This window comes from Notechis scutatus, chromosome Z (genome assembly GCF_049901735.1).
Source record: "Notechis scutatus isolate UNSWTSFEM ecotype Mainland chromosome Z, rNotScu1.2, whole genome shotgun sequence".
Lineage (NCBI taxonomy): Eukaryota > Metazoa > Chordata > Lepidosauria > Squamata > Elapidae > Notechis > Notechis scutatus.
In genome coordinates this window covers 89,946,259-89,964,658 of record NC_142025.1, presented here as the reverse complement: position 1 = coordinate 89,964,658, position 18,400 = coordinate 89,946,259, and the positions used below count along the sequence as shown (strand labels likewise).

General features: G+C 37.5%; 1 protein-coding gene across 2 annotated transcripts in view; it reads right to left on the bottom strand.

Annotated features, from left to right (window-relative positions):
• Positions 1–18,400, bottom strand: part of DNAJC7 (DnaJ heat shock protein family (Hsp40) member C7) — a 47,103-nt gene that overhangs the window by 25,117 nt on the left and 3,586 nt on the right. For both annotated transcript variants that reach the window (XM_026682769.2, XM_026682771.2), the window contains exons 2-5: positions 5,493–5,581; positions 4,615–4,739; positions 4,425–4,538; positions 2,555–2,629 (exon numbers count right to left, since the gene is read on the bottom strand). In XM_026682769.2, coding sequence (XP_026538554.1) covers positions 2,555–2,629; positions 4,425–4,538; positions 4,615–4,739; positions 5,493–5,581 — 403 coding nt within the window. The remainder of the gene's footprint in view (positions 1–2,554; positions 2,630–4,424; positions 4,539–4,614; positions 4,740–5,492; positions 5,582–18,400) is intronic.

The window sequence follows — 18,400 nt, the reverse complement described above, 5'->3', positions numbered from 1 at the left end:
CAAAAACTCAAGATATTGGTTTGGAGGGAACCCTAGGCCTGCTGAAGATAGACATGCAGCTTGAATAATCTATAATAGTTAGGAGGTCTGCTCTGGAACAAAATTCAGGATAGGCAAAAATTAGTATCTTTTCCATTTAACTCATAATTCACAAAGCGTATGGTTAATGTATATATCGGTATCTCTTAGCAGCTTTTGGTCTTAATAGCTAAATAAGGGTCAATATGCTCACAGGCAGCAAACCACATTACTGGTTACTATGGAAAATGTTGACAACATACCACCATAAGTCTGAAATCTCATTTATTTCATACATTATAAGTATACTTATAGATCTACATAAAGGTTCTTTTGGATAGGATCCATATCTCTTGCAAGTTAGCCTAAGGCTTTGAAATTGTACTAATTTTCAAACACCAAAGCTTGGCTTCTCCCAAAAGTCTTATGAACCTTTTAACGAGGGTATGTAGAGAAGTTTAAGAAGCACAAACAAACACACACCTCAAGTACCTAAACTGCTATTAGTTCCTGATTAAGGTCATTCACATGTAATACCTGATATAAAACTTTTCTACCTAGAAGCAGTGGGAAATCTAACTCCCCAAAACACGTAAGATGAGGCTTTCTGCAGGTCTAATCTCCAGAATTTTCCAGGGGAAAATTACATGAATGAAATCTTTCTAGTATGCAACAATAACTTCCCATCTGTAAGTTACTCTTGGAAGAACATAAGAATATCTTTCTTTTATAAGTGACGCTTAATTGAAAATATGCATGTAGCCATTCCCAAAAGTATTAACAGGTGAAGCACATATTCTTTTTTCATAGAAATTATTGGATGAAACTTGTTCTGGGAGCAAAATAAACTTAAACCCAAATATGCCATAATCACAAAACGGGGCAGGGGGATTGTGAGTACTACTTAAAAATGCAAAACATGAATATGGACAGTAGATGATAGTGGATGCATCTTTGCTATTTAGATGTTCTTCTTTTGGAATGTTTCTCTTGGTGTGTGTATGTGTGTGTGGGGGAGGAATAAGAAAAAATGTAAGCTATAGATTACTATCCATTTTCCACACTCTTCACCTAAACCACTTTCAATCTTTAAACTAGATGCCTTTGCCCCAACTTCTATGTGACTAGCACAGATATGGCCTAAGAATACACCAGTATCTATTCTGCATACTTCTGTATTCTGTGGTAAAAGCTTTTCTAAATAATTATTTTCTAAATAAGCTTTTCTAAATAATTAAAGTATGGACTGAGTCTGCATAAGTCCACTAGTTCATCTGTCACAGCTTCTCTGTGTTCATGGGACAAGCCTGCTCACTGTCCCATCCCTGGTTCATATATATGACCTTTGCTGTGTCTTAACCTTTTATGACCTTCTAACAAGCAAAGTCAATGGGGAAATCAGAATCATTAATGACTGGGTTACTAACTTATCAACTGCAGTAATTCACTTAACAACTGCAGCAAGAAAGGTCGTAAAATGGGGCAAAAGTCACTTAACAAATGTCTTGCTTAACAATAGAAATTTTGGTCTCAATTGTGGTTGTTAAGTCAAGGACTATGTATACTTTATTTTTCAGGTACATATTTCAGTTTAAAAACATTTAAGAATGGAAAAGATGGGAAGGCATACACAAAGGCAGCTATAAACTTTATCTTATTGATCTGAAAATATTAACTGCTGTGCTCTTAAAAGTGAAACTGTAGGGAAAGTGTCTCATTTTTCTGAATGTTTATTCAGTGCTCTGTGATTGCAGAAATTTTGGTAAATATTGCATTAGAAACTCAAGAAGCTGAAAATGATAAAATAAAAGTGGCTTCAATGAAGCAGCAGCTAGTATGACAAACGATGAACCTGAATTTCAGGCCTCAGTGAGTGTTCTCATGGTCTCTCAGCTAGCTGCATATGAAGAGGGCATTGTTGGTTTCAGGCTCAGCTGGATTCTCAAATTCCCTTCCCCCAACTCTTCTCACAGGTGACATCACCACTGGGTGCTGTGGAAAGTGCGGAGACACTCCAGATGATGGAGCCACAAAAAGGAGGAGTTTCTTCTCCAGAAACAAGGGACATATTTGATAATGCATAAGGGACAGAGAAGCCTAAATAGAGCTTGCTCAAATGTCAGACAAAGCAGATTTCTTCCTTAAGACAAACTTCAGATTGTCTCTGGTGAACCAGCTGCTCTTGGCAATTAGAAAGCAGCATAGTAAGAATTCACTAGGTCAGACAGAGGACTTAACACTGAAATAGTGGGGCTAAGCAACAATACCATCTTGCTGAAGAGTAATTAAGACAAATTTGTTACTCAAAAGAGACAAAAAAAAAAAAAAAAAGACAGGGAGAGTTAGAGGTTTGAAACACTTGTGATGGTAGTGGTGGTGAAATAAACCTCCTGTTTCCCATTCATGAAAAGGTAGGATGAAAAGTAATTCTGAAAGCATGAAAGGAATCTCATGGCCCCAACTAAACAGTCTCTCCCTCTCCCTCTCTCCCTAACTACACAACACATATATATACATATCAAGTAATCTTTATCACCTTTCGGAAGTCCCGTTTTTCAAAGTCAACTTCAGCAATTTTCTCATAATCTAGAACAGCTTTGGCACACTTCAGCTGGAACAGAAAGCATCATATCAGATTAGAAATATTAACTGTTTGTAGGACATCAGGCATTCTGTTGTCCTGTAGATATATTTAACTACTGAATGAATCTACAGGATTCTCAGTCAGATATTAGCCATAATTCTGAGAGCAATAGCTCACTGTATTTCATGGATAGCAACACTGGGGAGTCTAATCTAATGCTTTAAATTTCATATTTATTTGAACTTCATTATGATACCTTTCTTTTTGATAAACAATATTTAACGATCAATTTTCAACATAATCTTAATAATACATGCTAATATAAGATACACAATGTCTTATAGCCAATATATCTTCAGGATATATGTTATGATTAAGAATCGAGTTTCTAGCATACACGACTTCTAATGTCCCTGAATATATTCAGGCAATATTTAAGATACGCTGTAGCGCTTGTGGGCAGAATTTCTGTCCTCTGTTTTGCATACATCTGGAGGGTTATACTGTAAGAGTTATACTTCTGTACAGGGTAACTGTTTACATTAGCATTATACCCCACATATAAAGGAGTCAGCATAATGCAACATGGGTCCTCAAACTGGGCATTCGGACCTCTAGGATATTATGAGCAACCTACTGAGAGTGGGATTTTTAAATATCAGACTAAGCCTAACAAATAAAGCATAAGTGCTGCCAAAAGATTCCCACACTTCGTTTTAGTTAAACTCACAACTGATTTGTTGAGATAAAAGGGGCAAAGTCTGGAGCAAGTTCTGAGACATGACTAAAACTGAAGGTGTTTTCCATCTGTGCAAAACCATCCATTTGTAAAAGAACTGTGATTGAGCAACAGCTGTTGATTTTTAGGATTTAAATAAAGTTAGATAATTTCAAAAACCGGGTTAATATAACATGCTAATTGTATTAACTGTGCACTTAAGGCAAATGGAAGAACAAATGGACAATTCAAACCAGAGAAGGAATCATTTTATAGATCTTATCATTAATATCTCAAATGTTTTTGTGTCACACACACACACGCACATATACATATATATGTTCTGTACATTAATTTTAATAATATATTGACAGATTCAAAATTATATATTTTAAAGAAATGGTTAAGGATAAGCATAGTTCTAGAAAGAACATGAGGGGTTTTAAAGAAAATCCAGAAATTTTGTATATAAAAAGAAAAGGAAGTTTTCTCATCAAACAAAGACTGGAAGAGATACAGTATTTCTTCTACTCAGACTTATAGCTAGGACAAGGGACAAAATGTTTAATTCACTAATGTCCTGTGTGTATCTGAAAACTGAAATAACTGTATACATTCAAAATGAAATTTAGCATTGCTGGGACATGTATCTGGAAGATAAGAAACAAGAAGATGAAATTTGGTATTCAAAAGAAGGGTTAACTAAATTAATATAATCCAGTGCAACATATCTTGGGACTTTTATCAATCAAGCAAGGGCTGCTGAACCAGATCAATCACCCAAACCAGGGGTGGGATTCTCCCGGTATAACAACCGGTTTGCTAATCACGCGCTTCGCACACCTAACACACACGTGCACAGCTACTGCAATTACTTACCTTCAATGTTACCTCAGGGAAGTAACACAGCTGAGGTGCAGCAATCTGCTCTGCCACGCAACTCAGCTGAGTAGATATAGGTGAGTACAGTGCAGTGGCGGGCCGACATGATTGTTGGATCGAACTAGTTCGGAGCCAGCTGATCAGTGTAGCTAAGGGTTCCCCCGAACCGGTCCAAACCGGGAGAATCCCACCCCTGCCCAAACCTTGTGTTCAAAACCTTACCTCTTGCTCTGCCTGTGCATTTTTATCATCCAATTCTTTAACTCGTTGGAAGCAGCGACTGGCAGCCATGGCATTCCCCAGAGATAGATGGCATTTTCCTTCCCTTAAATGTCCCTGAGAAGGTAAGAACATTATAAAAGCACGCCAGTATAGTGTAGGATCAGGAGAGCTACACATGTGATTCACATACCCTCAGAAAGCTATCATCCATTCTGACTGATTGCTGAGCATCCCCCAGGGCCTCCCGAAATTTGCCTAACATCATGAGAGTGGCAGCACGGTTTCCATAATAACTGGCATTGCTGGGGCATGTATCTGGAAGATAAGAAACAAGAAGACAGTAGTTAATTTAGAAGCAGTAAAGAACTCATTTGTTCTGCATTGTGCCTCTTTTTGAAGACATTTTCAAAAAGAAAGAAAAAGTTACGTGCTATTCTGCAAGATTTTGAACTCTTTCTCTCCACAAAGTAGATTTTACTTTTTATTTAATAATTATAACAAGGTTTTTATTTTGATATACAAAATAAACTGGCCAGTTTGCACAGGTTTGCAAAGAGCATTAAAGACTTGTTTGTGCCTTTGCTACAGAAACATAAAGAATACAAAGCAACTAATAGAGAAATAGGGTAATGACTAACCACTACTTAATTCATGAAAGATCTATTTGGTTTCTCAATCAAATACGCCATGAATTCACCCCCCCCCCCCGAGTTTTCATAACTGCAAAGAATAGTACTTTGATATTAAGAAAGATCTCTGTGCTTATAGTAGGCTATTTACACACTGTGTTCTAGACCCATACTGTATCTCTAGGACAGCCATGAATCAAAGAATATAACGTAGACGGATATACTGATAGACATGAAAATCTTTATTCTGTATGTATTAAATGGTTTTCTGCATTAAAAATGCTGGATTTAACTGCTGTAAAGAATTATCCATCTGAGCCAATTCATACATACTAGAATAGAAACATTTCCAACTGAAGGAAATAAAAGGCCTTCATGATCTACACTTGGGTGTGTCCAAAGTTTTCAGATTTCCCATCCCTTTCCTTTTCATCCTCACCTATTGCTTTTGTATAGTAATTGTATGCTTCGTTGTAGTCCTTTTTGGCATAAAATGCATTTCCCTGCTCCTTGAAGGACTCTGCTTCTCTGAAAACAAAACAAAACATTATAATCTGAAATGCAGCAGCCTTCAATCCAAGCAAGACAACAGCAAAGAGATGATAGATCTAACTTATCTTACCAGAATCCTCACTACCTGAATCCTGAATAACAATTGCTTTGTGTTAAGTATTGGGAAATGGATCATGCTACTGAATGCACCCGTCTTCATAAAACATTTATTCTCTCAATGATTACCATAATGAAGCAATAAAATATCCCTTAACTAATAATAAATAATACTAATAATAATCCCATTTCCCTTAAGAAGAAATGTGGTTAGGATTTCTTAGTTAACACTGGTGCAATCTAGATGTTTGGAACCACTGGTTCCATATTTTGTAACTAACAATGTCTTGGTCATATAAATTTTGATTACCATTTATACTAAAATTAAATAAAAAGGCAAAGGTTCCCCTTGCATATACGTGCTAGTTGTTTCTGACTCTAGGGGGTGGTGCTCATCTCCATTACAAAGCCCAAGAGCCAGCACTGTCTGAAGACGTCTCCGTGGTCATGTGGCCAGCATGCCTAAATGCCAAAGGTGCATGGAATGCTGTTACCTTCCCACCAAAATGGTCCCTATTTTTCTACTTGCATTTTTACATGCTTTCGAATTGCTAGGTTGGCAGAAGCTAGAACAAGTAATGGGAGCTCACTCCATTATGCAGCACTGGGGATTCGAACCACCGAACTGCCAACCTTTCTGATCGACAAGCTCAGCATCTTAGCCACTGAGCCACTATGTCCCTAAAATTAAATACATTACATCAAAAATGGGTTCCAAAAACAGACATGAAGAATGGTGCTTGCAATATCATTCTAGATATGTTTTTAAGCAATTATACTTTAATTAATACATTTAAGTAAATTTTTATGCATTCTTTTTGACTAGTGATTAAGCCACTCGTCCAGAAACTAGGAGACCGTTGAGTTTTAATCTTGTCTCACGCATGAAAGTCAGCTGAGTGACTTTGGGCCAGTCAATCTCACAGGATTGCTGTTGTGGGGAAAATAGGAGGAGGAAGGACTATTAGATATGTTAATGTTAAAAATAATTAAGATGGGATAGAAATAAATAAAGAAAAAAAGCTAAATATGTAAATCAAAGTCACTAAATAATCCCAGAAGCAGCAGTGGGAAACCACTTATGTTGTTGTCAAGAATATGTTTTAATGTATTTTTTAAAAAATGCTATGAAATTCTGGAAACTGCATAAACCACTGATTCTCCCCTACCTCAATAAGAGCTCTGAGGCTTGTCACTTATTTACAAGTGCATGATTCTAAGTGAAGTTGCATTCAGCTAAATTATTCAAAACTCTACTCTATTGGTTGGAGGGGTGTGTCTACAAATTCATACAGGATATTATCAAACTATGTCAGAATGAAATATAGCACTCTGGTAAGCAGGCTCTTTATATAGTTCTGAATTTATGTTCTTAGGAGTGACAAGGAATGCCCAAGACCTTTTCAGCAAGCTGGGAATCCAACTCCCAAAGGAGCTATTGCAACAGTCAACCATAAGAAATAAAAAGCACCCTTAAATCCAAACTAATGGCTCTAAATTGGTTTCTTCAGTGGAATCCCACCCCCTTAGTACTCCTGAAAACAGCTAAGTAAAGCTGTTTGGCCAGTACAATACAAGCTATTTAGGGAGAAAAAAATCTCAAGAGAGAAAAAGAACAATGGAGGGTTGTATTGGTATGTGTTAACATGGTTTAACCTCATTTTGACCTCAGCCCACTGGCCACCCTCTCTAGACTCCTACCCTCAGGCAGTTCCCATTATAATGGAGTAGTTTAGTAGATTAGGTTGTAAATACAATCAAATGAATCCAAAAACATTTCATCTCATCAACAAGCTGATAGAGGTCAAGACCAAAATAATACTGCTCACACTTAGTGTAGTCAATTGTGTTTACTTCAAGGTTACAGTGTCCTTGATTTGCCATAGCCTACAAAAATTTTAAGGCTTAAGAGAGGGATGACACATGTAATCCAATAGGTATAATAAAATCCATGTTCCTATTCCCACTATTTTTAATGTGAATATGTGATTTGAAAATCACCAGGGGTGTGTGTGTGTGTGTGTGTGTGTTATTGCCAAGAAGAGATTAGAAGCGTCCACATTTAAGGCTTACCACAATTCTCCATAGCAAGTGAGAGAATGTATTGTACAACAGCAGAATATGAAATCATGGCTCAATCTTGGACTTTTAAAATATAAACAAATTATAACTCCCCAAGTTGATCTATCAGAGAGAAGTGGTCCTGTTAAATCTGAAATGTAAAGTTCTTATTTTTCCTTTGGAAAAAAAAACAAAATAGAAAAAGGCCATTGCTCATAAGGATTTGATACTCAACTTAAGGTATATTTATGCTCCTCATTAAGCTATAAAGTAAAATGATAATACAAAATACAACTAATGCAATCACATTTAATATTTTAAATATATCATTATCTGTTCACAACAACATTTGTATTGTAACAGTGTCATGCAGTAATTATGGAGACAAAGAAACATAACATCAGAAATCGGAATTGTATTAGAATACCTATCACCACCCCACTGCAGATTACTCACAGGAATGTTGTGTAACAATTGGTAGGGGTTCCAGGCAAGTCATGTAAAATTAAACTGCCTTCTTATTAACCATTTAATCTCTGAGGAAACCTCTGAAAAGTTGCCGTTTCTTTCAATCTTAAATCACACACTAGAATCATGCGCACTAACATCTACCAATTTGTATACATGTAGTGAGCATACTATGTTTTAAGATGCAATTTAAGACATAAGAGTCCTGTCCTTGTTTACTAAGGACCGGCTGCCAGAACAAGAGAGAAAGTCAGGATCTCCTGATATCACAAATGGTCGTTTCTGCTTCTAACAGATGCCGTAGCCTGAATGAGGTCATTCTGCAAAGCTTGCACTGATGTAGGCTGCGTTCCCCACTTGCTACTTTTGAAGCTGAAGAAAGAATCTGGCTAAAAATACAATCCAATTTTCTGAATAGGTCTCTTTGTTGGGCAAAAGTTGGTGTCAATCTGTGAACACTAGGGGGTGAGACACAGAGCTACAATGGAGAACTAAAAAAAGAAAAAAAATATCTCCCTATACTAAGCTTCTGGGAAGCAAATAGCCATGCTAGGAAAGATGCCTTTCGAATACGATACCATAGATTGTTATGGTATTGAAGACTGTTATGGTATGGAATGCCAGGGCTCCTTAGCCAAGTCTTTGCCCACAATATGTCCTATATAATTTTGTTGTCCATTCAAGACATCACCATAACTTTGGCATCTAAGCCCTTTTTTTTCACTGTTCGATTTCGTGGATCTTTTTTTACTATCCACGAGGTTGAACAGTAAAAAAAAAAATTCTTATATGTCAAAATTATGGTGACGTCTTGAGAGGACAACAAAACTATATAAGACATATTGTGGGCAAAGACTTTGCTAAGGAGCCCTGGCATTCCATACGTAGTAACAAAAAAGATAAGCAATTATATTAATAGTAGCTTGCTCACTACTAAGTGTGCAACTGTAGTTGAAGGTTGGACATCTTTTATATTAATTGGTGATTTAAGCAGGGCAACAGCCTAATATTTTATTTGCACAAAGTGTGAGATTGCATAAAATTCTTAGCCACTCTCAGTTCATTAGGAATTCATTACAAATATGAAAGAGTTATTTAAGTTAAAAAAAACGAGTCCACAAGGAGTATCTATGGAGATTCTCAATCATCCAGTTCATTTTTGTACCAAAGGTACTTTTTCTAAAAGATAACTGGACATTCTTGGTTTTTTATTTGAAAGCGTTTTGCTTCTCATCCAAGAAGTTTCTCCAGTTCTAACTGAAGTTAATACAGTTAGAACTGAAGAAAGGCTTTCAAAGAAAAAAAACCTCAAGAAAATACAGTTGCCTTTTGGAAAAAGCATCTTTGGGATAGTCCACAAGGACTTTTTTTTGTAAAAGCAGAAACCTTAGTGGGTTTCTACCCTGTCAGTATTTTATAAACCAAAGATCAGCTCTAAAATAGCAATGCATAAGATCAGTAAAATCACATAGTTTGCACAACATAAAGTTGGATATATGATATCACAAGGTAAGTATTATGAATTAGATGTGTAGGGAATTGTTTTTTGATTCTCCAGTTTTAACTTGCATGATGCAAATGGAATGAGTATAATGCAAGTTATTGTAGCATGTGAATAAACATTCATCTGTGCACCAGTGTCACCTAGCGTCTAGTGAAAACAATTGAAATTAAATAAGATGCTGTATAAAGTTCTGAAAAAGGACCTTTATAACAGAGATTTGCACTTTTTCTTCAAATTCTTCTCATAATTTTAAACTTATGTCTTTGGGGTTTTCTTTGACTTTAAGATCACACTTTGATTCAAAATCTTTAATAAGATTTTCCTTTCCTGCAGTGTATACCACATTGCTGTGCCAGATATTGTGTGGTTTTTCCAGATATTCTATGAACTTTGGCTTTCTTTTCCTTAAAATTTGTTAGTTCCAGATATCAAAACTCTGTATGTTATTTAGAGCTTGATTTTATTCTCTGAATAGAAAAGGTAAGAAACTCATTGCTAAGACAACAGAAGCTCTCCTGTACTCAAAATTGTGACAAACTCAAAACTGCCAAAGAAATCACTTAAAAAAATATTAGAACAGGAACATGTCTTTATTTCTCATTATTCTATGCAACAACTGTGTTGTTTTAGCATGTTAAAATCTTGAAGACTGAATATTATACTATGTCATCAGAAAAATATCAAGCGCTATACCCATGATGGCAAACCTGTGGCACGTGTGCCACAGGTGGCATGCAGAGCCATTTGTGCCGGCACGTATGTGCGTCACAGCTGATTTTCGGCCAATTTGAGGCCTTTTTCGGCCTCCCAAAGGCTTGAGGAAGGCTTCTGCAGGCTTTGCAGGCCAAAAACTAGCCCCGTTTTGTCACTTCCTGTTTTTCCGAAAATACCAGAAATGATGATACGGGGCTAGTTTTCAGCCTGCAAAGCCTGCAGAAGCCTTCCTCAAGCCTTTGGGAGGCCGAAAAAGGTCTCAAACTGGCCGAAAATCAATTGTAAGGCGCAGTGCAGATAAGGAGGTGGCAGGGGTGAGTGGGTATTATGCGCGCATGCATAGGGGCGTGGGAGGGTGCACATTGTCTTCTGGGTACTGGCACACAAGTGTGTACATGCAAGCATGTGTACAATTTTTGGCACAGGAGCCCAAAAAGTTTAGCTACCACTGCATTATACAGTACCTCTTTTTGATTGTTTCAAAATTTATTGTTATTGAAAATGGGATGAGGGGTGTTCTTAGAGCAAAAGTACAAGAACGTTTTCATGTAGGAACCTCAGCTAATCACTAGACCTAGGCAGAGTTTAGTGTTTATTCATGTATACATTCCCTCTTAACACTTTTACAATTGCTATGAAGGAAGGGGAATCATACAAAGTCTAAAGCCTCAGACTAACTTCAGGGGCAGCCAAGAATACTTAGAAAAAAATTCCTTACAGACAAACTGATTAGGAATTCTTGCAATTTGCCCTTCTGAAAAAAGAAAGAAAAAGAAACTTGGAAGAAGTTTGGGTTTTCTGAATCACATAGACCTAGTAATTTGGGGTGGGGGGGTATTCCTATTTACTGAACTGCAGTTAATTTTTGAAGTTTTGATGCACATTAAGATTGCAAACATTTTCATTACTTAAGTAAATATTCTGTGCTAATGAACATGAGGTTTGCTCCGTGTTTATATATAACAGCTTGCCCTGTCAATATTGATTGAGATGTGGTTTTCTCCTTGTTGATGCCTTGATTAGGGCATTATTTTCTAGTTGTCTCACGTTAATCCCTGCTTATCTGGATAGAGTCTGCTGGATATTGTCTGCTATCTTTTTGTTCTCATTTTTAATTGTCTTTTTTGAACTATATATAAATGTGTGATTTGTGTCTACTTATGGCTGATTTACCTGAAATTCCTTTGTCTGAATGCCAAATTCCATAGTGCTTCTGAATTTGACTTGGTTAAGGATGCTTTGTTTTCTAATTGAAACTAAGGTTGAATCCCAATAAAGGAGAATATTTGCAGCTCAGGGTTGAAATGAGTTGTTCTTGGTGCTGTCTGAGTTTGGTTTTGTTGAAGATGTTTCATTACCCAAACTAGGTAACATCAGAGATTGAAAAATAATATCCCTACAGACCTAATTCTTAATATTTATCTTGAAATAGTAACTATGTGATTTTACTGATCTTCTGCATCACTGTTTCAGAACTAGTTTGGGTAATGAAACATCTGCAAAACAACCAAGTTCAGAGAGCACCAAGAATACTTCATGGTTGAGTCTGCCAGGTATGAGATTGAATAGTTTTTATTGTGTCTTCTGCTTTTCATGGTCTGTAATCCTCTATCTGTCCTACATAGTAACTGTTACAGTACTTAAACCATTATAGACCCAACATTAACTGCAGTCAAGCGATTGTCATCTGTGATTTTTTGTGTTAGTTTCTGGCTTTATTTACTGGTTTCTGGGGGGAAAAACACCATTAGAATGGATTCACTTAACAATTACCATTACCGGTAATCTTCGATTTATAACAATTGAGGCCAAATTTCTGTTGTTAAATAAGACACACAACCCCACAAGATTTATCAAATTTTTATTTTTAAGTATACATCAATAGCAATACATGCACAGTGTGGCCCCTGGGTATAATTCATTTTGATACAAACACCAATAATTATAATCATAATAGTTGTTATATTAATCAAACTTATATAATCCTAGTATTAATATATATTGTTGTTTTAGAGTAGTTATTCAATATTTCAATGATCCATTTTAAAGCTAATGATATTATAAGCATACATGGTAATACCATCTTTCAATCACCGATCTTTTCCATCAAATTATTACTTATACTCTGTTATATAAAAATTATATCTGCTAATATTCCCCTTATTTCTTATTTCTACCTTTTTTCTAGCTTCTACAGGTCACCATTGCTAATTCTAGTATTAATATACGTTTATATTAGGACATAGTCCTTCATAATTTGGTTGTTCAAAGCCACAATACGCCATTCAAGTATCAGTCTTCCTGTTATCTAAAGATACCTAATAATACCATCTTTCAACCTCCAATCTTTCCATCTTACTATTGCTTCATATAAAGGTCTGTATTCTTATTTCTACCTCTATTCAAATTTCTAATCAGGCCATCATGATATTAGGAAAAAAGAGTGTGTGTGTGTATATACATATACATATACATATACATACACACACACACACACACACACACACACACACATATATATATATATATAATCTTTGGTTATTCGGGTTTTCTCCCGCGTAAAATTGGAAGTATCTAGGCGACATTTCGATGAAGTCTCATTCATTATCTTCAGGCTTGTGTCTTCGGTTTGTGCTTCTCGGACCCCAAAGAAGCACAAAGCCGAAAGCACCAGCCTGAAGATGGCGAGTGGGACCTCGCCGAAACGTTGCCTAGATACTTTGAATCTTACGTGGGAGAAAACCCGAATAACCAAAGATCCACATACAAATACCATGAACCTCAGAAAACATATATATATATATATATATATATATATATATATATATATATATATATATATATATATATATATATATATATATATATATATATATATATATATATATATGTGTGTGTGTGTGTGTGTGTGTGTGTGTGTGTGTATGTGTGTTTTCTTAAGTTTTCATGGGTACTTACATGTATGGTATTCAGCTTTGTTCGGGTATTTTCCCACGTCATTGCAGTTGTGCTTTTGAAGTTGTAGCAACGTTTCGGCAGAATCTCATCTGCCATCATCAGGCTTCTGTATTGTGTTCGTCTGTGAGCCAGACTATCACAGCCGTTTCAGTTTTAAATTTGGGGCAGCCTACTGCTATGCCAGAATGGTTTTTTCTTCATCCTGATTGGTTGGGAGTCTTGGTCTGTGTTTATTGGTCTTGGAGTTTGCTGTGTTCTGCTTGATTGGTGTTTCTAATATCTTCTGTCTGTTTTGTGGCTCTTTTTGTGTCTTGATTGGCTGGCAACATTGTGTTCCTTTATTGGAGGCCTTTAGTGCAGCTTGGCTCCGGGTAAATGGACGGCTATCATTTGTTAGGAAGCTAGGTTTCATCTGGGTGCCTGGTTGGGGTGTGTTTGAGCTGGAGGTATCAGGGGGGATCTGTTTGTGCCCAGGGGTTTGCCTGGCTAGTGGTGTGGGGATTTTTTTGTTTGTGAGTGCAGGCTTCCAAATAATTGAGAGTCTGGTGGAATCATCTCTTCTATTCATGCTTTCAGGTCTTTTTTCAATCTCAATGGCTTCTCTGATGATTCCGTGGCTGGGGTTTTCTATAGTGGCTAGGGTTTTGGTGCCATTGAAGTTGATGTTATGACCTGTGGCTTTCATGTGTTGGACTAGTGAGGAAGTGCGTTCCAGCTTTTTTACTGCATTTTTGTGTTCATCCAGGCGGGTACTTATTCTTCTATTAGTCTGTCCAATGTATGTGGCCGGGCATGATGCACAGGGGACTTCGTATATGCCTTGGTTTTCCAGGTCAATTTTATCGTTGGGGTTTCTAAGGATGGCTGCTATTTTTCTGTCTGTTTTGAAGGCAGTCTTGATGTGATGCCTGTGTAGTATCTTACTGATTTTGTCTGTAGTATCTCTTATGTAGGGCAGGACAGCTGTTCCATAGGTCTGTTCATCTTCTAGGTCTCCATTATGTCTCAGTGTGTTTTTGTGGATCAAGCCGGTGATTTTGCTTTTGTGGAAGCCGTTGGCTGTCAGTACTTTAGTCAGGGTGCATAGTTCAGTCTTTATGTGTGTCTTGTCTGCCAGGCGTTTGGTTCTGGTGATTAGTGTTTTGGCCACGCAGTTTATCTGTGCTGGGTGGTGGTGGGATTGGGCGTTGAGGTAGCAGTTGGTGTGTGTTTTCTTCTGGTATATGGTGTGTCCTAGTGTGCCATCTGTTTTTTTGTAGATTAGTACATCTAGGAATGGTAGTTGTTTGTTTGTTTCCGTTTCCGTGGTGAACTTGATTTTGGGGTGTGTGCCGTTTAGGTGTGTTAGGAAATTGTTTAGGTTTCCTTTTCCATGGGGCCAAATCATGAATGTGTCATCGATGTATCTTAACCATAGTTTGGGTTTGTGGGTGGCATTAGCCAGGGCTCTGGATTCAAATTCTTCCATGAACAGGTTTGCAATGATGGGTGACAGTGGTGATCCCATAGGGGCTCCTTCAATTTGCTTGTATCTTTGTATATGAAATATGTGTTGGTTAAGCAGTGTTCTGTTAGTTCCATGAGGTGTTTAGCTGGTTGGTATTTATTTTTGATAATTTCAAGGGTTTCTTTTATCGGGACTTGAGTGAATAGTGAAACCACGTTGAAACTTACAAGCAGATCTTCTTGCTCCACGTGTAGATCTTTGATCATTTCCAAGAAGTGGTATGAGTTTTGTACATGTGAAGCTGCTGTTTCAGCATGGGGCTGTAGCTGTTTTGCTAAGTGTTTAGCTAGGTTTTGTAGTGGTGCTCCTCTGGAGCTGATTATGGGTCTGAGAGGTATGCCTTCTTTGTGTATTTTTGGGAGGCCGTATAGTTTGGGGCATCTGGAAGATTTTTCTCTTGGGATGATCGTCTGTTGGATCTCTTTGCTCATGTGGCTGGTTATAATTTTCTTGGTTAATTTTTCCAGATATGGGGTTGGGTCTGTGTTTATGGGTTTGTATGTGGAGTCTTGGAGTACGTCTGTCAATTTTGTTTCGTAGTCTCTTCTATCCATTACTACTGTGGCATTCCCTATGTCTGCTGGAAGTATGCCACAGTAGTAATGGATAGAAAAGACTACGGAACAAAATTGACAGACCTACTCCAAGACTCCACATACAAACCCATAAACACAGACCCAACCCTACCTCAACGCCCAATCCCACCACCACCCAGCACAGATAAACTGCGTGGCCAAAACACTAATCACCAGAACCAAACGCCTGGCAGACAAGACTGAACTATGCACCCTGACTAAAGTACTGACAGCCAACGGCTTCCACAAAAGCAAAATCACCGGCTTGATCCACAAAAACACACTGAGACATAATGGAGACCTAGAAGATGAACAGACCTATGGAACAACTGTCCTGCCCTACATAAGAGATACTACAGACAAAATCAGTAAGATACTACGCAGGCATCACATCAAGACTGCCTTCAAAACAGACAGAAAAATAGCAGCCATCCTTAGAAACCCCAACGATAAAATTGACCTGGAAAACCAAGGCATATACGAAGTCCCCTGTGCATCATGCCCGGCCACATACATTGGACAGACTAATAGGAGAATAAGTACCCGCCTGGATGAACACAAAAATGCAGTAAAAAAGCTGGAACGCACTTCCTCACTAGTCCAACACATGAAAGCCACAGGTCATAGCATCAACTTCAATGGCACCAAAACCCTAGCCACTATAGAAAACCCCAGCCACGGAATCATCAGAGAAGCCATTGAGATTGAAAAAAGACCTGAAAGCATGAATAGAAGAGATGATTCCACCTGACTGTCAATCATTTGGAAGCCTGCACTCACAAACAAAAAAATGCCCACACCACTAGCCAGGCAAACACCTGGGCACAAACAGATCCCCCCTGATACCTCCAGCTGAAACACACCCCAACCAGGCACCCAGATGAAACCTAGCTTCCTAACAAATGATAGCCGTCCATTTACCCGGAGCCAAGCTGCACTAAAGGCCTCCAATAAAGGAACACAATGTTGCCAGCCAATCAAGACACAAAAAGAGTCACAAAACAGACAGAAGATATTAAAAACACCAATCAAGCAGAACACAGCAAACTCTAAGACCAATAAACACAGACCAAGACTCCCAACCAATCAGGATGAAGAAAAAACCATTCTGGCACAGCAATAGGCTGCCCCAAATTTAAAACTGAAACGGCTGTGATAGTCTGACTCACAGACAAACACAATACAGAAGCCTGATGATGGCAGATGAGATTCTGCCGAAACGTTGCTACAACTTTAAAAACACAACAATGACGTGGGAAAATACCCGAACAAAGCTGAATACCATACATACATACATATAAATAATAATTCCTTTCTATTCATCATCTCTTGATTATTTTAATACTCCAATTCTTATTTCTTTGACTTGCCTCCCATACTCCTCTCTTGGATCTTTGTCTCTATCAGCATCTGTGTCTTCACCATTCAGACTGAATATTTCTCCCATCTCTATCTTCCTAAGCTGCCAGGTCTCCAGAGTATCCACCCAAACCCCTATCTCTCTTTCAAAAATAACTTCCAGATTATCCGATTCCATTTTAAAATTTCTTAAAGTACTTTTCCCTTGGTTTATTTCATCAGTCATTATTGTCTTTATTTCTTCTCATTCTCATCTTCTTGCTTTGTTTGGTAGTTTGTCTGTTCTATCTTTTTTTCCATTCTTTCTGCTATTTCCTCTCTTTCCTGGACTCTTTGATCTTCATTCAATATCAGTTGTAGCATATTTTCTATTTTCCCATTTATGCCTTGCATTGTTTTTTTAAAAAAATATCTCTGTGATTCCTTGTCATAGCACCCCTAATGCTTTGAAACATAAACACCATTTCTCAAATCTCACTCATTTTCCCCTGATGGACCATCCTGTTTTAATTCAATAAGTCCCGCTCTTACTCAAGTCCAAAAACAATATATTCCAGTCCAATGTTGCTCCTCAGAAAGTTCAATAATCATAGTTCTTTACATCTCACGTTTATTAATCAGTTCCATTTAAATAGTCCAGGCAGCTTCTGCAAATCAAAAATCACTTTACATTACTTCCTTATTCTCACAATAGAGTCTTCCTTATTCTCACAATAGTCTCCAGTAATCACAAAAGTAGATAATTATAGAACAGTATCATCACAGTCCTCCAGATGAATTGTTTATTTCTTTTATCAGAAATTTTTGTAAGCTTGTAGGGATCTGGTAGATGGCGCCCTCAGCTTAGATTTCAGTGTAGTTTCAAGACTATAGATTTGATTAATCCAAATTTAGTTCAATTTATGAAACAAAGTCGGCTATTCAAGTAGATTCAAGTAGATAGTTCCAGCATTTTATAATGCCTTTTCAAAACAACGCCTTCCCAATTTAAAAATTCAATTTTCTATGTTTTAAAAAGTATTTAGCTTTTCTCCCCTTAGTTCCTTTCTTTCAGGTCTAGGATTTTTCTCTCTATGGTTGTTCACTGCTTTGAGAAATAGTTCTAAGAATCTCTTTTCCTGGATTTTCTTCTTTCTTTTTTTCTTTAAAATTAAATTAGGGTCTAAATAAAAAAGAATATTCTCACCCAGCTCCAATCACTGTTCATCTACACAGCTCCTGCACATTTCTTTGTTGCCTCAGCTGTCCCATCTTCGTGGTGGACGAGAGGGAAGAAGCCCTGAGTCCAGCAGGAGAGTTGCTGCTCACTGCGACCTGCAGGGCACCCCTCTTTTCTTCACCACCTCTATAGGTAGCTTTAGCTTATTTCGGAGCCCTCCAACAGTGAGAACTCAGTATGGGAGTGCGGAGACCCGCTCCTCACATCCAATAGCGCCGCGATGTCAACCGGAAGTCCGTTAAATGAGACATTTGTTAAGTGAATTTTTCCCCATTTTATAAACATTCTTGCCACAGTTCTTAAGTGAATCAGTGCAGTTGTTAAATTAATAATATAGTTGTTAAGTGAATCTGGCTTCCCTATTGACTTTGCT